General features: G+C 39.5%; 1 protein-coding gene across 12 annotated transcripts in view; it reads right to left on the bottom strand.

Annotated features, from left to right (window-relative positions):
• Positions 1 to 24,237, bottom strand: part of EML6 (EMAP like 6) — a 313,172-nt gene that overhangs the window by 63,817 nt on the left and 225,118 nt on the right. For all 12 annotated transcript variants that reach the window (XM_045054220.1, XM_019827205.3, XM_019827201.3 and 9 more), the window contains 7 exons: positions 15,242 to 15,342; positions 13,746 to 13,948; positions 10,984 to 11,095; positions 10,341 to 10,468; positions 5,815 to 5,956; positions 2,462 to 2,614; positions 2,167 to 2,298 (listed from right to left, as the gene is read on the bottom strand). In XM_045054220.1, the coding sequence (XP_044910155.1) occupies positions 2,167 to 2,298; positions 2,462 to 2,614; positions 5,815 to 5,956; positions 10,341 to 10,468; positions 10,984 to 11,095; positions 13,746 to 13,948; positions 15,242 to 15,342 (971 nt within the window). The remainder of the gene's footprint in view (positions 1 to 2,166; positions 2,299 to 2,461; positions 2,615 to 5,814; positions 5,957 to 10,340; positions 10,469 to 10,983; positions 11,096 to 13,745; positions 13,949 to 15,241; positions 15,343 to 24,237) is intronic.

Below are 24,237 nucleotides of genomic sequence, written 5' to 3'. Positions count from 1 at the left end.
TACATTTAAAAATGGTTAGGATGGTAAACTTTATGTGTATTTTACCAAAATTAAAACAAATGTAAAAGAGTCTTCCCCATTGAAATTGATTCTTCCTATGTCCCATTTTCTCTTATAAATAAAATGTAACATGTGAATAAGAACCAAGTGTAGCCTCCAGTGACCACTGTCATGGTGGGATTTCACATATTGTGCTATGTATTTTGTGGGTGTTGGATTCCCAACAAAACACACCGTACTCTATTCTACAGATGCATAAGGCTGCCCCTGACTGTTCTAAATTCTCCTCCCAACATGACATAAATCAGGACATTAGCAAGAGAATTTACAGGGGAAATCACTGTCTTTTTTTTTTTTTTTTTTTTTTAACAATGAAGCAGAGAACATCCAAGAAGTGCGGCTGAGAAGCAGCTGTCTCCCTCTATCTGTTTGGCCTCAATGGTTCCTAGAGGACTGTCAGGCCACCAGTGTCACCTCTGATCACAAATGCCAGCCTAAGCCCTCGGCGCTGTGTCTGGCAGGGAGGGCTCTGACGTGAAAGTGAGAGAGACTTATCTGATCTCCCTTTGCCCTTGTTGGGACTTGCACCTCTCACAGTAAAGAGCATGCTTTCTTCCATCTATTGCACTATATAAAGTGCCTGAAAGTTGTAAGGCTCAAATAAAGTCCAAATTCCAATGCATCAAGTACAGTTACACATGAATACCTGCTTGGCAGAAGGATCAGTCTATGGCCAGTACTTCAAAAAAAAATACTTGAAATAAAATATTCTGGCAACTCTGAAATAATCTCTATTTGGTGGAAGATCTCAGCACCTCTTTCTCCTGGCTGATTTTAGTTGCTTTTCCACTCCAGGCTTATTCATCCTTCCAAAGATGGCAGAGAACACCCCCCTCCTGCCCCACCTCTAAATCTTTTATAATTACTTAATTACCTCCAGGATAAAGTTCAGTGCTCAGCTTCCTAGTAGGAGGTAAAGGTTCCTTTGCATCCTGTCCTGGTCTTTCCCTCCACATTCATCTCTCTTCTCGCCCTTAGTCACTCAATATTATTATTTCTTAATTTCCCCTGTTTCTCCCACCTCCTCATCTTGACATGTCATGTTCCTTCTGAGCCTGGAATGCTTCACCATCTGGTGAACTTCCGGTCATCTTTCAAGATCTACCTTAAAGGACACTGCTTCTGTGAGGCTCCATGGACTCCCCTGTTGTGACCTCCTTCCTTAGAGACACCACTGGGCTTGGTGCTTTCTACCATGGTCAACTAAAACTCCTTTCAAAACTGGGATCCTGCCCATTCCTAAATGCCTACTCCAAACTCTAACAACAGCTAAGTCCCTGGGATGAGATTTAAAAGTGACCCTCCCTGGGGCAATGATGCTCCATCTTGGGTGCTGAATGCTGACATGGTCCACTCAGAGGCCCTGCATAACACCTCCCTGTGACTCTCCAGTTCTTGTCCCCATGCCTTAACATTTGGGCGTCCATATTTTTCAAGCACAAGTATGTCTCCCCCACTAAATTATAAACTCTTGTGGACTACTACAGGAACTGTGTCTCACTTCTGAATCATCCACATTTCCTGCCTTAAGACTTTGCACATGTAGAAACTAGATTTGTTAAATAAACAGGCCAATTCCCATGGCATCTGTGGGCATGACTTGCAGGAGGCAGGGGGTCGGCTGGGAGTTTTGGAGAGCAGAGTAACTTCAGGTGAGCTGCGTGCAGAGTTCTACCTCTGTCAGAAGACGAAAATTGCTAGAGACTTCTTGGGCAATTCTCAGGGAGGTGAAGCAGTGGTAGAAAAAGGAAAACAGTAAGGAGGAGATACAAGGCAAGGACAAGGAACACCGAACCCAAAGGTGAAGTGGTGGCTTGCCAGGGTAACAGAAGACATCATGTATCTTCAATGGTCTTAAAACTCAATGGCTTGAATTAACAATAATAATAGTAGGAGTAGTGGTGGTGGTAATAAGACAGAAAAACTATGCAAAATGTTAACAGCAGGTGCCCTGCGTTGTAAAATTACAGTTGCTTATATTTGCTGTGGGTTCTCCACTCTGTCTTTCTCTAAAGCTCCACTGCTCTTCTCTCTGGAAACATGTATGAATGGATATTGACTTTTGTGAAACAAAAATTTTGTCGTGAAAGCCACAACATACTTTACCTCTAGAGTCCCAGTCAATATGGGTAATATAACTAGAAGCACCTTTACAGATGCCCACCCGTTTGCTTGTCAGTACGTTGTAAATATCCACAAAGTTATCATGGGATGCCACGGCAAGGTATTTTCCTGTATCTGTAAAGAAAAACATGCAATTAACACCCAAACATTTTAGACAAGAATTTACTTCCAGGAACTTATTTCAAATGGGGAAAAGGTCAAGGAAGTACTTAAAGAGTCCACTCTCGTAAATTTTTGCCCCAAACACATTCTAGAAAGTTTCTGCTTTAATCTTTACCTTTTGAAAATTTAATATCAGAGATCATTTCTTTTCTGTGATGGAAGGAGACCATGTCTTCAACAGTGTCAGCATTTACGACCAGGAAACTCCCATCATTCAAGCCAACTGCTAAGGCTTTCCCATCAGGGGAGAAGGCACAGCATCTTCCACCTACAAAAGAATCCACAAAGAACAGTTATTAACCAGGATTCTACTATCAAACATATTCAATGAAGAGATGGAGAAATGTGCCTATGTGCATTATGCATAGACATGTTACTGTGCCTTTAACACTACTTGTGAGGAAAACTAAAACTTGGTCATTTAAAATATATCTTCCTGGGGTGTCTGGATGGGTCGGTCCATTGAGCGTCCGTCTTCAGCTCAGGTCATTATCTCGCTGTTCGTGGTTTCGAGCCCCGCGTCAGGCTCCGTGCTGACAGCTCAGAGCCAGGAGCCCGCTTCGGATTCTGTGTCTCCCTCTCTCTGCCCCTCCCCACTCAGGGTCTGTCTCTGTCTCTCAAAAATAAACATTAAAAACAATTTAAAAAACAAATCTTCCCTTCAAACCCAAGGACAAAGATCAGAATGCTAAAAAACAAAGAAAACATTTTCACTTTGAGGTTTATCCATTCATTTCTTACTACTTGAATACTGGGATTTTCTTTTTTTTTTTTTTTAATTTTTTTTTCAACGTTTTTATTTATTTTTGGGACAGAGAGAGACAGAGCATGAACGAGGGAGGGGCAGAGAGAGAGGGAGACACAGAATCGGAAACAGGCTCCAGGCTCCAAGCCATCAGCCCAGAGCCTGACGCGGGGCTCGAACTCACGGACTGCGAGATCGTGACCTGGCTGAAGTCGGATGCTTAACCGACTGCGCCACCCAGGCACCCCAATACTGGGATTTTCAAAAGACACATGGAGTCAACGGATGAAAGGAGCGAAAGATTAAGAAAACCAGTATCTCTGTTCCCAAGAAAAGAGATGATACTTACAAATGGGAATTCTGGAATTCAATTTCTAGAAACCGTTTTTTGGTTATCATGACCCAAAACTTGCACAGAGACCTTGTGGATCTTGTAGTCACTCCAAGTCTGATCCATGGATCATAATGTGTGATTCTACAGGTGAAAGATTTTATCTTGCCTCTTCTGTACTGGATAACACTCTCTCAAGAGGTGTCTACAAAACTAAACAGTATGGGCTGACAGGGCTCCATGAGCAATGTTTTGTACTGCTCTCTGCAGGGTCACAGGGAGACATTTCTGAATGAGTATGGACTCTGTTGGGGGAGTGGTATTTAATAGGATATCTGTTTAAGAATAGCACCCCCCCCCCCTTACTATCAAGGCTTTGGTAAGCAGAGCTCCGGGCATGGAAAAGTCACACAGCATTGTGCTAAGGCATTCCAAAGTCAGCTTCCACACACTCCCCTCCATCACTGTTCATGGTATGTTGAAAGCCATGTTATACCAGTAACTTCAAATTGACTTATCTAAATTGTATCTTCATTCATTCACTCAGTAATAAGTTATTTATGTACTGCTATGAGTCATGCATGGTGCTAGGGCCAAGAGGACAAAAGACAAACCTGTCCTTGAGGAGAGTCATCAAGATTAGGTTAGCCATATTTTTTAGTGAACAAACCATGACACTTCTGAGAGTGAAAGGAAAAGCTATTAATAATTACACAGGGACAAGCTTTCTAAACTGGGTGGAAAGGTCAGCCCATCTAAGATACATTAGTAGATGTTCTTTTGAACTAAGACTTAACCTAGTGAATAAAGCCCACTGTCTGACATTGAAGTCACTCACAAGGAGGTCTTGGTGTATCATTTTCCCAGTATAAATTAGTGGTCAAATGATTCAATCAGGTAGTGGTTTAAGAGCACAGGCTTTGGACTCAGACATGGGTCTGAATCCTGGCTCCACCACTTACTAAGGGTCCACAAGTCCACTGTAAAGAGAGGCTATAGTATGGCAGAGAAAAACAGCCTCAAGCAGTAGCCACAGGTGTGCTCTCTGAAGCTATGCTGCCTGGGTTTGAATTCAGTTCCGTCACCTACTAGCGGTGCAAGACCAAATGCAAATTGTTAGTAGTCACTGGCTCAACAATATTAGCCACCATTGTTACTATCGTCTTGACATCTTCTCTCATTTTATCCCCCTAGAGTACATTCTCCTCATCTCTCTCACTTGTAAAGCTACCAGGTACAAGTATTTTAGGGCCAGACCCCAATCTCATCCTTTCCTGAGAACTTTTACAAATCCTCTGAGCCTCAGCTCTCATGTTTCCTCCTTGATGAAGTTGTCCCTGGCAGCATGCCTTCCTCTGAGTCTCACCAGTCTCTCCACAGCACTCTCCACCCCACTCTGTGTCTTCTGCAGGCCTATGTAGATGGCATCGACAGGTTCCTTTGCCTTCTGGCTTTGATTGCCTTTGGCCAAGGGGGAGCATGGACAGGAGGCTCGTGGGAGGGAACGAGGAAAGAAGGGAGAACAGAGAGTCTGGGGTATGTACCCCCCCTAGCAGCCTTCCCGTGGGCCCACTGCATGCTGGCTGCGTCCCCAGGCTGACGGATGGTCCTAGTTCCTGCCAGCCCCATCAACTCATACAGCTCTAACTTTCAAGGTTCCGGCACTGCTCTCTCTCTCTCCTCTTACTCCTCCGGCCCAGGGCTGGTAAAGGCACCAGGCTGTTACTGGTGTTGCACTATCCCTGGTCACCTCTCACCACTCTGCCCACTCCTCTAACAAATGGTCTCCTTTTGAGACTCTCCTCCGATTGCTGTATTTGAATGGACCGTCTGTTGCTGGGCTCTGTTCAACTCTTTTCCACCTCTGACACTAGAGATGGGACCACTCACTGTGGGATCCCCAGTACCTGACACATAGCAGCTACTCACTAACTTGTACTTCCTGGTATACCTCTCTGTTCTGGTGCACATAGGGGTTAAATACAGGTTTACTCATTTTTTGATATTAACTATTTTTTTTTTTAATAAAACTGACTTTTGTTTTTCAGTAACAAAATCAGTTGTTAGAGGCTGTTAGACATAAAGATAAACAGCATTCTGGAAATCTGATGTGTTTCAACAGATTCCCATAGCTCTCCATGAGAAGAAGAAGGACATATTGCCCCCAGGTGGCAAACGTCTGTGCAATGCAAGGGAAATGAAGGAAATAGTAGATGAGGCCAGCCTTCTGGAACTTACGTCTGTAGCGAAGAACATTGAATTCCCATTCCCTTGCAGATCTGGGGGCATGTGACAGGCACACTCGGGAAATATTACTTGAGCGAATGAACGAACACACCACATTCTGTTGTTTGTAAATACTTTTACAGATGTGTAAGGTGATTGCATGTACCTTTTTTGAGCTTGCGCACTGCCAGCATGCGGTGCTGGGAGGATAATTCCCATATCCGGAGAGTTTTATCGTCGCTCACGGTTGCACAGATGGGCAGGAGAGGGTGAGCTGCCAGCCCCCACACTTCTCCTTCCATGTGCCCCTGTGGGAGAGGAAACAGGGCAATACAAACGTGGCTCACGCTTCCTGGCTAGCCCTTTGGTGGCACTGCGCTGCATACCCAGCTGAAGAGGATCTTAAACAGCTCACAGTTTGAGCTTCCTTGAGCCAAGATGAAGGCACTAATTTTTTTTTTTTTCATCTGAACTTGAGTCTAAAGCTGGTCCTACATGATGCTGAAGCATTCACTGTAAAGCAAAACATGGACTCATTGCTCATAAGCTTTGTTCATATGATGCCAAACATTTTTCTTTTTAGAAACATCTGGATGAATAAGGAAATGCCATCATTTTATCCTCTTGCTTGATATTGAGTTAACCCAGTATATATAGATACAAATATACTTGGAAAACAGCTTGATCATGACATAAAACACCTTTTTCGATAAACTCATTTTCTAAAAGATATAGGTACCACCTATCTCTATCAGAGCAATATTCTTGTTCATTTAATTCCATTTTAGTCCTGTGAATGCATAATATTTGGCAAAACAAAAGTAAAGAGAGCTCAGTTTTCAAATCAAGCGTCCTGGGAATAACTCAAGTTCAGTGTTGGTTCAGAAATTATTCTACCCAGGGTATATCAGAAAACTGAAAGGTGCTTAATTGACATTGGACCAATTCCATATACCTATATCATATCACAAACACACCTAACTGGATTAGAAATATTGAGATAAAACGATTTTAAAAATGAACAATTAGGAAGAAAATGACTCTGATTCCTACAATTTATTACTTGATAAAGCAGTGTAGAGAATAGATTAGTGCACAGAACAATAAGAGACCAGACTGTTCACTGAATTTCTGCTTTTAGTGGCCATTTAGAAAAAGTCTTTGCTTAGTAAAGCAAAAAGGAAGACCATACAGGCAAGTGAAAGGTGTTTGTACTTGGAATGCTTCAGGGAACAGGTGGCTTTCCAGAGAGAAACTGGATGATTCTGGTTTAACAGGGAAATTGTTTGAGCAAAAGAGTAATTTGGCAGAAGATACAAAGTTCCAAATAGAGCTGACATTCAACTAGCTGACAAGGGCCAAAGAGTGAATATATTGCATCTGGAGCACCTCATTAGTTTTCTAGTTGTCTTCCCATCTGAAGCCTCCTACCACAAAGGTCATGGTCAGAGGACAGGTCAGGTGTCAACCCCAGTGTTCCCCCAGAATGGATCTGCTTGGAGCCATTTCACAGACCAAGTTCCTTTTACATTTGGCTTGAGGACAGGACACACCTCTGAGATCCTTTTCAACAACTGTCTCATATATTTACGTAGACGTCATATTTTCCTAACGTGACAGGACTAAATTTCTGTGTAACATAGGAATGGACAGTGAGCAAGACAGGCTGGAAGTATCTCAAGTGGCAGAGAAATGAGCTTGGAATCTTACCTTCCTACTGATCACCCATAAAGCTGGTAGTAAATAGGTGCATAATTCAGAGTCGATTATATTCAAAGAATACACAATGGGAGTTTTCAGAACTCATCTCCTATCACTTCTCTCCCCCAACCCAGACTGCCTTCTCTTAAAAAAAAATAAGGAATCTATTTCAAGTGACACTGAGTTGCCATGTTATTGAAACTGGCAAAGTGGTTCTGACATCTTCCCACAGCAGGGTAGTTGATGGTCTTAATCATGCTTCCTGTTCCTTAACTTTCCCTCAGTGTCCAACCTCTCTCAGAGCAGGCCTGTGAGCCCCAAGAGGTTAGGAAGCCCTATTCCACTGTGCACAGCATGTAGCACAAGGCTGATCTCAGCAGGAGCCCAACAAACACTGATTGAATTGAACTACTTAGTTCTGCTTAGGAGGAAATGGCAAAGGAGTGATAGACAAGAAGAGGAAAGAGAGATGCTGACAGAAAAGGAAAAGAATGGTACGAGCGTAAGGAGACAAGATGGTGGTAACCAACATTTTTTTCTGAAGGTTCCACCAGTATTACTGTCTGCCCACAGATCAGGAGGCCACGCCTTCTGCATGGCTCTCTGGCAGTCTCCATGCCGAGACATTTGGAGAACAGCCCGGTGTAGTGCAAAAGGAAAGGCTCTGGTATCTGACAAACCTTGGTTTGAAATCCAGCTCTATAGTTCTTAGCACATGGATGTGGACAATTTACTGGGCAGTGGGTCCCTCATCTTTTAAACAATTTCAACTGAGCAAATCTGTTGTGGAGAAATAAATTCTGTGCAACAGTATTGCCTGACACATAGTAGGCACTCAATAAGTGGTACTCGTGGCTGCTTTTATTATTAGAGCAACAGAACCAAATAGGGGAAAGAACAGAATTATAGAGAATGAAAGGCTAAAAGCTTTTATTTTCAAGTTTAAAAGATATTTAAATGAAATTAAGCTCAACTGTAATATTTTTTAAATTAGAAAACAGAATTTAAATCTTACAGTATTGTTTAAGTCATAATATAGTAAGGATGTGAACAAATATTTAGCAATATAGCATGTGTGCAAACAAATTAAAGTTCAAACACTCGGGCATTAGAAAGAAATAGTCACTTTTCAATAAAATTCAATAAGAAGTCATGGCCAGAAAGAAAAAGAGATTCATTGGGAAGGAAACAAAATCAAGATCAGCTGGAGAACAGAGAAGCGACACCTCCTGGATGTACCTCCAGCACATTCTCAGTCCTGTCTCCAAAGCACAATCAGAGACAGAGCTTTGGAGGTTTGTTTTTAACACGGAATTCTTTTTTAAACACATTCTTATTTGGGACATACTGAGTGGGGCTTGGGTACATGCATTTTTAAAACCTCACAGTGTTCTAAACCATGGTTATGTGTGCACACCTGTCTCCAAGGTGCAGCAAATCAGAGGGCCACTCTCAGTGGGATTTTGGGGCTCATCTCTAACATAGCAAGCTTGTAGGAGACAGAGATGGAGCTCCTCCACTGGACCCACAGAAGTCCTGAAACTTATATAATCAGTGCATATTTTTTTTCACTCCACCTTCTGAATGTACCCCCACCCTCTTCCATGAGCCTCTTCCACCCATAAATAAGGTCCATCCATCACCAAATTGGGCAGGACTATCTGTCATCTCCACACACTCCCACCCCCTGAAGTGAGATTTTTTCACTTCACTGATCTTTGAAGACTCTGTTGATGTTTATTTTAATGTGATTTTACCTGAATATAATTCTTAAGGGGAGAGGGAGGGTAAGAAGTAGGTCATACATTTACATGCCTCAAGACTGAGACTAGACTGAGGCATAAAATCTAAGGAGACACTTGCAGATTTGGCGTGAGTGGAGAAAATAATTTTTTCTGACAGTTTTCTAGATTGAGAGATTGAGAAGAAATATACCTAAAAAGCCTCGTCCATAGCTGGACTTGATTTAGACAATGAGGTTACGGACTTTGAACAGATACTGTAATGGGATAACACTCTTGGGGACTCTAGGGGAGAGGAATGTACTCTTCATGTGGTAGGGATAGTAATAATCAGTGACCAGGGAAAAGAATGCAATGGACACATTCACGAGGTGACCCTCATGATTCTCCTGGTTTTCACTCCTGCGTAAGCCCTCCTTTTGAGTGTAGCATGACCTGTGGCTATTTGCCAGCCAATAAAATATGGCAAAGGATATGGATGTTCAAGATTACATGTATTTGATGATATGATTATGTCATATAAGACCATATTGCCTTTTTTTTTTTTCTCCTTCTTTTGGTGGCCTCAAGGAAGCAAGCAGCCATGTTGGGGAATCCCATGTGGCAAGGTTGTGTGCAACCTCTAGGAGCTGAAGGTGGCCTTTGGCCAACAGCCAACAAGAAATGGAGCACTCTTGGGGCTGCTGGATGGCTCAGTTGGTTAAGCGTCTGACCCCGGCTCATGTCATGATCTCATGGTTCATGAGTTTGAGCCCTGCTCTGGGCTCTGTGCTAACAGCTCAGAGCCTGGAGCCTGCTTTGGATTCTGTGTCTCTCTCTGACCTCCTCCACTCGAACTCTATCTCAAAAATAAATAAACATTAAACATTTTTTTTAAGAAATGGAGCCCTCAGTCCTACAACAAGGAAGTGAATTTTGCCAACAACATGAGTGATCCTGGAGGCAGATCCTTCCTCAGGTGGACCTCTGATGAGACTGCAGCTGTTACTGTAACCTTGTGAAACTTGAAGCAGAGGACTCAGTTAAGCCACACTTGGACTCCTGACCCACAAAAACCTTCAAATAAACATGTATTGTTTTAAGTTGCTAAATTTGTGGCAATTCATTATACAGCAATAGGTAATTAACACAGCAGTTGCATAACCCTGAGACTGAGTACCTACTTACACACTGAACCCTAAGTGGCCTCCTTGCCTCACCCTAGTCCCGGCTCTGATGGGAACTGTGCTTTAGAATCTGTAAACTGTACCTGAACGAGCAGTGTCATTGGGCCGCTTTTGTCAATTTCCAGGATCTCCCCATTTTTTGTTCCCACCAGGATATGCCCATGTCCCAAAGTAATGGCACGAATTGAAGGGTTATCTTCCAAAAGCAAGCCTGAGGGGGGAAATACAGTACTTAATATTGCAAATACTATATTTAGTAGAACAACAACAAGAAGCCTGATTATTATATACAATCTGTCTTTGTAGTTCAAAAGCAGATACTAGGCAATCCCCCTCGATATTTCTACCAGGGGCTAAGAGCTCTAAATGCAGAAGGAGGAGAAGTGATTTGGTAATGGCCGTCTAAGAACGTTGGTACCATCTTTTCCATTCCTATGAAAAGAAAGATTCCTGGGGCGCCTGGGTGGTGCAGTCGGTTAAGCATCCGACTTCAGCCAGGTCACGATCTTGCGGTCCGTGAGTTCGAACCCCGCGTCAGGCTCTGGGCTGATGGCTCGGAGCCTAGAGCCTGTTTTCGATTCTGTGTCTCCCTCTCTCTCTGCCCCTCCCCCGTTCATGCTCTGTCTCTCTCTGTCCCAAAAATAAATAAAAAATGTTGAAAAAAAAATAAAAATAAAAAATAAAAAAAGAAAAGAAAGATTCCTATTACGTATTTGGGAGTGGCACCTTTTGAGCTGGTTGACAACGCTGCTCTTTTAATGGCGTAAGTCTTCAAGCATCTTTCAAACATGTCATCCCAGAGCTCCACAATTCCGTCCTTTCCACCCGTTACAAAACCCTGCAAAGACACACGTGGGAAGAATTAAATATACATCAAGATGACAAGTTACCCACCCGGCCTCAAAAGGGGTCCCCCTTGGGAAAAGCAGCTTTGTCTGTGTTTTCTTCCTAAGTATAGGAGACCGAAAAACCTGGTAACATAGAATATTAATATAATATCGGCTGGAAGCACGCTCCCCTACTTCTGCAGTGGATAGCATGTTCTCACTGTGTATTCTTTACATTTTCCTCAGACCTTTGGTTGGCACTTGGCACCCCGGGTCATGGATGGCCGATTCTGTGCCCAGCCCCCTACTTCAATGTGGGTACCTGGGGAATAGGACCAGCCTGAAAGCCTGGCAGAGTTTCTGGTACCTCATCTCTTCCTAGTGAATGAACTGGAATTAACGTTACAATTAAAAATGATTATTAAGGGGCGCCTGGGTGGCGCAGTCGGTTAAGCGTCCGACTTCAGCCAGGTCACGATCTCGCGGTCCGTGAGTTCGAGCCCCGCGTCAGGCTCTGGGCTGATGGCTCAGAGCCTGGAGCCTGTTTCCGATTCTGTGTCTCCCTCTCTCTCTGCCCCTCCCCCGTTCATGCTCTGTCTCTCTCTGTCCCAAAAAATAAATAAACGTTGAAAAAAAAAATTAAAAAAAATGATTATTAAATACTTGAAAATTAAACACTTACTTCCAGGAGAGAACACCATTATTTACTAAGAGTAACTTAGGCAGTTCATGTAACAAAACTATCCTGTTTTGTTCAGTGAACATCAATTTCCAGGTTAATTTTTATAAAACCTGGAAAGTAAAATGCCTAACATATTGTTTTACTGAACAGTGTTTGTTTGTTTGTTTGTTTTACTGAACAGTGGTTTTTATTCTAGTTCTAAGCTTATGATTTCTTGGCTTTACTAGTTTTCCTTTCCGGCAAATACATATACCAACCTGCTCTTAGGAAAATCTTTTTTTCGGATGAAAAATACTCAGTAATTAATTGTTTTCTTGGAGACTTAGTTTACTTTACTTCAGCGAAGTTCACGTGGAAATAATATTTTAAAGTTTTTTACCTTAAATTCTGTATTCTCATTACAGGTTTGTAGGGAAGATTTAATTCCCAAATTAAATTTAAATCCGGTTTATTATGCTGTGTCATCCTCATCTTTTCCATGATGTTTCAGGTTAACTTACCAAGCAATAAAAGAGTTTAAACAAGTTATTGCACATGAACTTCTAGACCTGCTCAAATTTTGCATCCTACCTTAATCTTATCCAATGTGCACTTTCACCCAAAACAAATTTGCCAATAAGCAACAGCTTAACCACTAAAACAGCCATTATAATTGCACATCTAATGAGGACCTACTTCTGTACCTGGATCAGAAGTTCCCTCCTGGGAACAGGTAAATGCAAAATGAGGATTGGCTTAGTTAGGTTTGTTGGCCTCCACTGTTTGGAGGTCAGAGAATACAGACAAACTGGTACCACCAGCAAGCTGGCGGTGATTGAAAAACAGGTTTTTCTGGCAAATGGGTTGAACAAAGTATTTTAGCAGTACTGACAGTGTGATCTTTCTTAAAAACAAACAAATAAAATCGCTGCAAGGCAGGAAGGTAGCTGGACAGATCAGGACAAAGGTGAACTTAAGTGGAGATATAGCAGATGTGATGATTAATTTTGTGTCATCTTGATTGGTCAGAGGGTGCTCTGATCAAATATTATTTCTCTATATATCTGTGAGGGTATTTCCAGATGAGAGCAGTATTTGAATTGGTGGACTCAACACACTTGGCCTTAGCCAAACGGCCGAGAAGCGATGAATTGGTGGACTCAATAAAGTAGATGGCCTTCCCCAAGGTGGGTGAGCAATGTGGGTGAGAATTGGATAATTCTTTGAGAGCCCAAATAAAAAAGGCAGAGGAGGGGGAATTCATCCCTGTTTTTCCTGTCTCACTGATTGAGCTGAATCATCTCATCTTTTCCCACCCTCAGACAGATTTACACTACTGGCATCCCTCGTTGCCTGGCCTTTGGACTTGCTGTGAATCATACCACCAGCTTTCCAGGGTCTACAGCTTGCCGAGGGCAGAGTGGGACTTCTTAGTCTCCATAACTGCACGGACCAGCTCCTTACAGTACATCTGGTTTTTGTGTATGTGTAATCTGTAATCCCACTGGTTCTGTTTCTGTGGAAAACCCTTATACAGCCAGTGAAAAGCTTCCACTCCAACACTCTTGTGAAAGCTGAACCTGTCCACACAGGAACAAACTGGTTATCAACTTGACTTTTGGTCAGATTGCTGAGCAGGATAATAATTGAACCGGTTGGTACTTTGAGGTCTTTCCTTATTGTGTACAAAGGGGAAAGAGAGTGCTGAAATATTCCTCAGGACTCATCTGCTACTGGGTGTGTACATTATCCCAACACTTCTTAAGGGATTTTCAGAGGTGAGAGCCACGAAGAAGGAGTGTGAATAAAGTGGAGAGAAACTGCATTTAAGAAAAATTTTAAATGAGTGAAATTTTAAAAATATTTGTACTCATTTACATTCATGACAACTACTTCCCAATTCAGATAGGACTGGTTTTAGAAACGAGCATCCTGTTGATGTGGGCCTTCCAAAGACTAATTTATAATTTTTGAAAGCTAATGATGAAAATATGTCATACCTTATCCAATGCATACATAGCAAACACAGGCCCATCATGAGCTTTCACTGTCTTCAGTAGGAGGATATCTTTCCAAATAAAAATATCTCCAGTAGCTGCTCCTGAGAACACTAGATCTTCCATTCGCCCATAAGAAACACACATCATTGTTTCCAATTTTCCAACACTTCCAAAAATTCCTCTTTTAGAGGTGAAGCCCCCACCTGAAGTGGACCAAGAATATGTATTATTTTTTGAAAAACTGACACCTTCTATGAGCATTTGGAATGACTGTCTTCAATGAAAACCCAGGGTGTCTACATTATATATACATATGTACAGATGTATAAATATGGCAGAAAAATCATAAAAATATTTTAAGAGGGTTTCTCATTTACACATTCATTAATTCAATGTTTACTGAATCCCTCCTTTGCGGCAGATACAGTGGTTGATGATGGGGTATAAAGATGAGAAGAAGAAGTTTCTTCATTCGATGGATTTAGGTTCTGGTTGGAGAGAGGACGCCATCTCGGTCCAACAAGACATGTGGCTAACCAAGGTTCAGTGCCAGTTCTGTGCCAGACAGAGGAAGGAGTGACTAAGTGCCAGGGGTAACTAGGAAAGTCTACATGCATGCTGACCAAGGAGAATGAAAACAGCACTGGCAGGAATGTAAGATGTAAACATGTTATGTATGTCTTACCTCAATTATTATCATAAGACCTTTAGGGTAAGAAAATGAATCACTGTGTAGGAAAAGGTACATACTTCAGATTTGTCCTTGCAATGTTCACATTTCCCTGCACTTCCCAACTAGCATTGAGAAGCCCATACCCATTCCAGAAAACTATGCACAGGATGGTTCTCCAGACATGTTGGATGCCATTGTCTCTTCTTTAAACGTAGAAAGCACTGGAACAGTTGCTTATGTTTTGTTCAGTGTAAGATTAAGCCTGGTATCAAAGCCAATACTAAGAATTCACAATCCCAATAACAGGTCTGGTTTATTAGTGAGAAAAATAAAATGTGCGTGCATGTTCTGACATGCTTACTTACTCATCCTTATCAACATTATGATGCATAAAAATTTATTTGGATCACCTACTGTGTATAGTGTCAGGGATTAATTCATGTGTTAAATTCAGCGATAAATAAAAGAACCTTCAAAGTAGTGAAAAATTTATCCACCCAATCAAAGTGATTATTTTATTTCCTGCTCAGTAGTCTAACACAATGACTGCTTTCAGAACAGATGACTATGAAAATAATTATTTTCACAGTAGAACATTTCCCAAAGCTTTCTAGTTATCGATAAACATGCTTAGCAGCATATAAAGTGTTTTAAAACTTAGACATCAAGTAGCCGAGTGAATATGGGATAGCATGTCTTCCTGACACATTTTAATTTTAAATTGCTCGGTAGTGGTGGTGGCCTTTTTTTCAGTTGGATTTCGGTTTTTTTTTTTTTTTTAAAGCTCTTCAACCACATAAACGATAAACCCAAAGAACAGTACCTGCTTGCTGCCAGAATTTGATGTGCTTCATCCCAACTGTAACCAGTTTGTCAACATGGTGTGGGTTACACTTTACCACAAATATCTTATCCTTATGTCCTCTGCAAGAGACCGACAAGAAAAAAAAATCCAGTTTTCATGGAAGTACTGATACAGAGTTTTATTAAAAGTATACATTTGGTTTAACTTGCATCAAACACATGTAACAGGACAAGTAAATTAGAAAATAGTTTAAAATACACATGAGGTCTATATTAAAATCACGAGCTTTGCTTTCCTTTGCACGTTTGAGCCCTCTCTTCTTACTCTAATGTTGCTACCAAAGTGTAGTAGTTTGTTTTAAACAAATTAACAAAGTATTTATAATGGATCAGAATGTCTCCACAAGATAAAATTCATGCCACCAGCATAAGATTGTAATTCTCAGGATATAGAGGTCTTATACAGGAAAAAGGGGAAGATACTGGAGTCATATTAATGAGAAGCTTCAAATATAATATTCTTTGCTGTGGGCAGCATAACTTTAGGTTATATGAAAGTTCAGCTAGAAATTATTAACTAGGAATGGAAGCCCTTGGCTCATACCAATGGGGAGAGAAAGGATGTTGTATGTTGAGTCAAGGTACTTTAGGATGCTCTGCATTCAGAAATACGAGTTGATAACCAAAGATACAGAAGGACAAATATAAAAATGAAGACTGATTGTAGACCTGGAGCTTTAGACCTGGTGTTCCATAGCACCAGGAAAATTTTGCTATAGACTATAATCACGTTAGAATTTAAGGATTTACTGGACTTAATAGATTTTAATGGATTTAATGGACTATTTGATGGTCTTCTTTGGTATATTATGACAAAACCTTCATTATGTAAATTAAAACAGTTAACAAAAAGAGCACAGCTGACCAATATCTCTAATGAATATAAATAGTAATATTTATATAATTAATAATATATATATATAGATAATATATATAGATAGATAATATAAATAATATCTCTAATGAATATAAATAGCAATACCTTGAATAAAATTCTAGCCAAGAAAATCCACTAGCACATCAAACAATCAGACTTTATGACTGAATGCAAGGGTAGTTTATTATGAAGGACTCAAATAGTACAATTCATCATATTAACATGCCTAAGAAAAATTATGTCATTTCACAGATACTGAAAAGTTATTTTACAAAAATCTAACACTCATGTGTGATTAAAAAATAGTCAATTCACACTCAGCAAAGTAGGAATTAATGGAGATTTATCTCTTAGACATTTATATTTCCCTCAAGTCCTTGGCTCTCATTGAAAAACCCAGATTCATTCAAGAATAACTATACACAGGCTGACTCTCCATATGTATGCGCCATTATCCTTTAGAAGCATAAAGTGCTGAAACAGTAGCTTATTCAAGATGTATTTTTGTGTGTGTGAACGCAAAGTCAGATTCTTACTTAATGTCATTCCCAATAAAATCAGGAACAAGATTATTACCACTGCTATTTAACCTTGTATTGAACATATTAACAAATGCAATTAGGTAAGATTTTAAAATTTAAGGCTTAGGAGCTGGAATGGAAGAGGTAATACTATTTCTATTTGCAGATGATATAATTATTTACCTAGGATATTCAAAAGAAGTAATGTAAAAACAATGACAAACAAGATAATTTAGTCAAGCTGCAGTGTATAAAATTAAACAATCAATAACCTTAATATATACAAAAAAAACCCAAAAAGTAATAACAAATGACTCTATAAACAGCAAAAAAATCAAGGCATAAATTTACAAGAAATTTGTATCAAACATAAGTGAGTGAAACAAAACTCCACATCTGTAAGATGGAAAAAAAGACTTAAAAAATGGTAATACATTCATGTTCTTGGTTGGAAAATTCAATCATAAAAGTGTAAATACTCCCTAACTTAAAAAAATTTTTTTCAACTTGATTGCAATAAAAAAAAGAGCTTTTGGTGTTTATTTGCTTTATAATCTGGGGTTAGACTCCTTGATTTTAAAGTTCTCATGGAAGGATAAACCAGCAGTAATCATCAGGAAAACTCTAAAAAGGAAAAGTGGGAAGAGTAGCTCTCCTAGATATTAATATAATTTATAAAGCCTCCATAATTAAAACAGTGGGGTATTGGTGCACAAATTGATAAACTAATGGCAAAATAGAACATGTGTAAAGAGACCCAAATGAATATTAAAATGTAGTATATAACAAAGATAGGATCTCAAATCAAGGGGGAAAAGATGAACTTTTAAAGTAATTGGTGTATGTCACCAAATGCTGGAGGATGTGGGGCAATAGGAGCTCTTGTACATTGCTGATGGGAATGCAGAATGGTACAGGTACCTTGGAAGACAGGCTGTTTCTTACAAAACTAAACATATTCTCAACAAAACTAAAAGGCAGCCTATGAAATGAGAGATGATATTTACAACCACATATCTGATAAAGGGTTAGTATCCAAAATCTATAAAGAACTTATCAAACTCAACACCCAAAAAACAATCAACCTAGTAAAGAAGCGGGCAGAAGACATGGATAGACACTTTTCCAAAGAAGACATCTAGATGGCTAACAAATGCAAGAAAAGATGCTCCACATCATTCATAATTAAGCCAAATAAGTCAATCAGAGAAAGACAAATACCATATGATTTCATTCATATGTGGAATTTAAGAAGCAAAACAGATGAGCATATGGGAAAGGCGGGGGAGAAGAGAGAGGGAAACAAACCACAACCAATTCTTAACAATAGAGAACAAACTGAGGGTTGATGGAGAGTGGTGGGTGAGAGGTGGATTAGATGAGTGATGAGTACTAAGGAGGGCACTTGATGGGATGAGCACTAGGTGTTGAAGGTAAGTGATGAATCATTGAATTCCACTCTGGAAACCAATATTGCACCATATGTTAGCTAACTAAAATTTAGATTAAAAAAAGCAATGAACCACCCCCCCTCCGACCTCGCACGTGTGCACACACGCACACACACACATGCACACACACAAAACAAAAAAACCCCTCAAAACTAAACACATTCTTACCATGATACCCTGCAATTGTGTTCCTCAGTATTTACTTAAAGGACTTGAAAACTTATATCCACACAAAAATCTGTATGGATGTTTACAGCAGCTTTAATTGGCAAAGAGAAGACATGGAGGAACCTTTGGTGGAGTCTTTTAGGGTTTTCTCTATATACAATCATGACATATGCAAATAGTGACAGTTTTACTTTTGCCTTACCAATTTGGATGCCTTTTATTTCTTTTTCTTGCCTGATTTCTGCAGTTAATATTTCCAGTACTATGTTGAATAAAAGTGGTAAGAGTATACATCCTTGTCTTGTTCCTGATCTTAGAGGAAAAGCTTTCAGTTTTTCACCATTCAGTATGATGTTAGCCGTGGGTGTTTCATATATGGTCTTACTATTGGAACTAATAAATGAGCTTAATAAAGTTGCAGAATACAAAATTAATACACAGAAATCGGTTGCATTTCTATACACCAATAACAAAACAGCAGCAAGAGAAATTTAAAAAGATCCCATTTATAATTGCACCAAAAAGCATAAAATACCTACAAATAAATTTAACCACAGAGGTTGAAGAACTACACTCTGAAAACTGTAAGATATTGATGAAAGAAACTGAAGACAACACAAACTAAAGGAAAAATACATGATGCTCATGGATTGGAAGAATTAATATTGTTAAAATGCCCATAATACCCAAAGCACTTTAAAGATTCAGTGCAATCCCTATCAAAATATCAATAGCACTTTTCAAAGAACTACAACAAATAATCCTAAAGTTTCTATGGAACCACAAAGACCTTGAATAGCCAAAGAAATATTGGGAAAGAACAACGCAGGAGGTTATCAAAATCCCAGATTTCAAGATACACTACAAAGTTATAGTGATCAAAACAGTATGGTACTGGCACAAAAACAAACACATGAATCAATGGAACAGCATAAGGAGCCTAGAAGCAAATCCATGCCTATAAGGTCAATTAATTTATGAAAAAGGAGGCAAGAATTTATAATGGATAAAAGACAGCCTTTCAATGAAAGGTGCTGGGAAAACTGGAAAGGTACACGAAAAGGAATTTCTTATATCTTATACAAAAGTAAACACAAATAGATTAAAGACCGAAATGTGAGACCTGAAACCACCAAAGTCCTAAAATAAAACATAGGCAGTAATGTCTTGGACACTGACATCAATAACGTATTTCTAGATAGGTGTCCTCAGGCAAGGGAAACAAAAGCAAAAATAAATTATCAAGACACCAAAATAAAAAGCTTTTGCACAGCAAAGGAAACTGTCAACAAAACAAAAAGGCAACCTAGTGAATGGGAGAAGACATTTGCGAATGACATATCCAATAAGAGGTTAATATTCAGAATAAAGAACTTAAACAACTCAACACCATAGAAAAATCCCATTAAAAAATGGGCAGGCGTGAATGGGTGGCTCAGGTGGTTGAGCATCTAACTCTTGGTTTCGGCTCAGGTCATAATCTTGCAGTTTTGTTGAGTTCAAGCTCCGCATTGGGCTTTGTGTGCTGACCTCATGGAACCTGCTCAGGATTCTCTCTTCCCCTCTCTCTGCCCATTCCCCGCTCTCATACTTTTTGTGTCTCTCAAAATAAATAAGTTTTAAAAAAAAATGGGCAGAAGACCTGAATAGATATTTTTCCAAAGAAGACATACAGGTGGCCAACAAACACATGAAAATATGTTCTATATCACTCATTATCAGAAAAATGCAAATCAAAACCACAATGAGGTATTACCCCACACGCATCAGAATGACTACTATCAAAAAGACCAGAAATAACAAGTGCTGGTGAGGATATGGAGAAAAGGGAAACCTATGCACCATTGGTAGGAATGTAAATCGGTGCAGCCACTGTTGACAAAATAGTATGGAGGTTCCTCAATAAATTAAAAACAGAAATATTATAGGATGCAGTAATTTCACTACTGGGTATTTACCCAAAGAAAATGAAAACACTAATTCTGAAAGATATATGTGGCCCTATGTTTACTGCAGCTTTATTTAGAATAAACAAGCTATGGAAGCAACTCAAGTGTTCATCCATACATGAATGGATTAAGAAGATGTGGTGTGTACAAACACACCACACACACACACACACACACACACACACACACACACACACACACTAGAATACTACTCAGCTATTAAAAAGAATGAAATCTTGTCATTGTGGCAACATAGATGGACATAAAGGGTATTGCGCTAAGTGAAAAAAGTCAGACAGTGATAAATGCCATATGATTTCACTCACATGTGGAATCTAAAAAACAAAGCAAATGAACAAATCAAACAAAATAGAAAGATTCATAAATACAGAAAACAACCTGGTGGGGAATGAGCAAAATAGCTGAAAGGGACTAAGAAGTACAATCTTAAAGTTACAAAATAACTAAGTCACTGATGCAAAGTACAGCAAGAAACAAAGTAATATTTTAAAAATTTTGTATGGTGACATAACTACCCTTATCATGGTAAGCATTTCATAATGTATATAAATGTCAAATCATTATGTTGTACACCTGAAACTAACATAATATTGTACACTCTACTTCAATTAAATAATAAAATAAAAATATGCTTTTAAAATTAGAAATGCTTAATGAAGTATATACAGGTCAAATGACAAGTGGTCTTAAACTGTCTTTAAAATATTTTAGCAAATAAGTAATACGAAAAAAAATGAGGGGGGAGAGATCTGTACCATCTGTAGGTTGATGCAACAGGGCTGAAGGGAGTCCATTATGCTGTTTCCTCCACTTCTGCGTAACTTTGAAATTTTCCATAGTAAGTTAAAAGAACAGGACAGACATCTCCATACCCATTGCATGGGCCCCAGAATGACAGGCAGGGAAAGGAGAAGGAATTGATTTTTGAACTTTCTCCCTTCGTTTGTATCAAAGTCCAAAGTGAAGCATGGACACTAAGGCCAAGACACATCACTGGAAGTATTAGAAACAAGTAGGAGACAGAGATACAAGTTTAGATATGTAAGAAGAGAAAATGTGCTAAACATCAAGAGGACAAATAAACCAGATAACCCTAAGAGACTTTAAGCATCCAAAGATTTCTTGATTGGAGAAAAATCCCCACAGATTCTAAATCATTAATAAAAACTTTAAAGAAAAGATGCTACAGAAAACTGACAGGAAAATTGAGAGCAGGTATAACGAATTACATTCCCTGTACAGACATGAACACTGTTTTGTGTTTATATAATCTCACCTATGAATAAAAATAGATCAAAATACTAGACCAATGTTTACCGAAGAATGTATGCTATAACGTTGGCTATGTCGTGGGCAGTGTAATTGTGATTTTCATTTTCTTCTCAGTGCTTTTTTGGACTTTGAATTTCTGTAAGGATCACACACTATTTTGAAAACTCTGTTTTCACTTTAAGAAATGTTATTCTAAAAAAAAAATACACATTTTTAAAAAGGAAAGTGAGAAAAGAAATGTGCCAATTTGGTATACAGGAGGCTTCGTCATATTCACTAAAGGTGTGTAAAGGTAGGGATCTATAATAAATAAAGCAACAAAGCTAAAACGGAAGTACATACACACCTGCTCATCCTGGGCCTACATGGTGTCCCAGGCTTTCCAGTAGCATAGTTATTTCACATTGACAGCCCAATTATTCTTGTTAGGCACCTTGATAACTCTTTCATCTACTGCATTCAAACTTTTGAGATGAAACATATCAAGAATAATTAGCCACTGTCCCCCATAGCCCTATTACTGGTGCATTAGAAATGCAAGTAAAGGGAAAGAAAGGTACCAGATTATCTCATTATTCACCTCTGACACTGACATTAGGCCATTTAATCACGGCCCGTAAGAGATTGACTTTGGTTATTAAATGGGTTACTTGTAGGTTACACTAAAACATGAACAAACTTCAAAAGGAAAAAAAAAGACTTAAAAATTCATTTTTAATGGAGGGAACTGAAATCTTTTATGAAAGTTAACAAAGAGGAAAAAAAAATTGTTCCAAGAGATTTAATCAAGTCTCAGAGAGATCGTGCAATAAGATCTCTACATGCCAATCTTGAATTTCTCTAATTTCTCTGAGCTGATAAAAAAGAAGCTTCGATTAAACATTTTCACAATGGAGGGGTGGGTTTGGAGAGTGCAGTGTTGTTCTGGAGGCACACCTTCCCACTGGGCGCCTGCAGCATTGGTGGTGACACCATCATGGCTACTGACTTGCCCGTCCCTCCACAGGGAACTCTCACATCCTGGGAGAGAGGGATTATTGTAGAAGACCGTCTGGCCAAAGCAGTGCCAGCTGCCAGAAGCAGGCTCACTGCTAAGCCTTGCTAGTGCCCAACGCTGGCAATGATTTGACACACAAAAGTGCAAAGGAGGGGTGTCACTGATCTGGCCTTTCTAAGAGTAAATTAAGCCCTCTCAGGAACCAAGAAGACTCCTTGAAGCCAGTAAGGTACCATCAGTAAAGTATCACCTGTTTTCCTTTGTCACTTCTTTCAGGTCCCAGTTTTTTTCTTTTTAAGATATATATATATATTTAGTACTCTCTACACCCAATATGGGGCTCAAACTTATAAACCCCAAATCAAGAGTTGCATGCTCTACTGACTGAGCCAGCCAGACACCCTTATGCCTCAGTTTTTAATGTTTCTATCTGCTTAAGTATGTAACTTAATGTCATAAATAGGTTTTTATTTATGTGTATATTTATATGATCATATAAATATGTGTAAATGTGATGGAAATAGGCATTTATGGAAATATTTACGTATTTGTTATTTTAAAATCTAGTAGTCTTCAAAGAACTTTAGCAATCCTTGACATTCCTTCTTGGAAAGAGCCCTGGTTAATATTACAATGCAAAAATATTCTTGGAGGGCAATTTTGCAGGTGTCCTGTTTTAGGAATGTGACATAAGGCTTGGGAACAATTCCACAAATAAAGTGTGTTACTAACATAATGATGTTAAGTCACTTTGTGTTAACTAAATAGAAGTGACACTACCAAGCATATCGAATAGATACCTTTGACATATTAATAAAAATTTCTTTCTTCCATTTCTATGAATGTTTCTGGCATACAACAGGGGAGACACAGAAGGTTGCACAGGGTTTTTTTTTTAGCAGGAAAATTGCTTTTCTGTTGCTTTGGAGATGCAGACAAAGGCTTTGCCTGCAATAATCTGCACTGCAGTTGGTATGTTATCAGAAATATTAAACTAAAATTCAGTACATGAGTCTAAAGGGAAAGGAGAGTTCTAATCAAGAGCAGAATCCGAGTGCCAGTTGGGGGTGATAGAACAGTGAGGAATACTTGACAGATACCAGGAAGGCCCACTTGGGCAGGCAGCTTTGGGAGCTGTCTTTTGCTGCCAAGAATTTAATCTCAACCGCACTTATCAGAAAAGCTTTTCTTTTTCTCCTAAGACAGTCAGCTGGAGTCCTCAGGGCTCCATCTGCTCCTCCTCTGAGTCCCCCCGGCAACGGAGAGATTTTCGTTTACTAAATCAAATTGCAAAAAACCCTTTTTTTCTTATGTAATATTGTGAAGGGAAGTATTAATTTACAAAGTGAATACTGGGGTTCAAAGCCATTAACTTAAAAATGATTTTATACCGAAAGACAGAAGGGAAATTGGTTAATGTAGACAAGAACTAGCGGAGAGGGAAAGTGATAACCTGTCTTGGGCAACAAATTCGATCACTGGGCCTTGGCTGCCAACCGTGCTGACCTCTGATCATGGCTGGGCACACAGCTAAGCCCTATGTAAGTAGGAGTAGAAAGTAGTGTTGAGACTTCAGGCTGATTCAGCAGGGAGGGAGCCTGGGGTAACGGAGGACAGGTGGTCTATAAACAGCAGACGGTCTTAGAAAAGTCTATTTATAAGACAGGGAGATTAGGGAAACAATTTGCCTGCTTTGAAA

Source organism: Felis catus, chromosome A3 (assembly GCF_018350175.1).
Source record: "Felis catus isolate Fca126 chromosome A3, F.catus_Fca126_mat1.0, whole genome shotgun sequence".
Taxonomy (NCBI): Eukaryota; Metazoa; Chordata; class Mammalia; order Carnivora; family Felidae; genus Felis; species Felis catus.
Note: the sequence above shows the minus strand (reverse complement) of the source record. Positions and strands in the feature narration are given on the sequence as shown.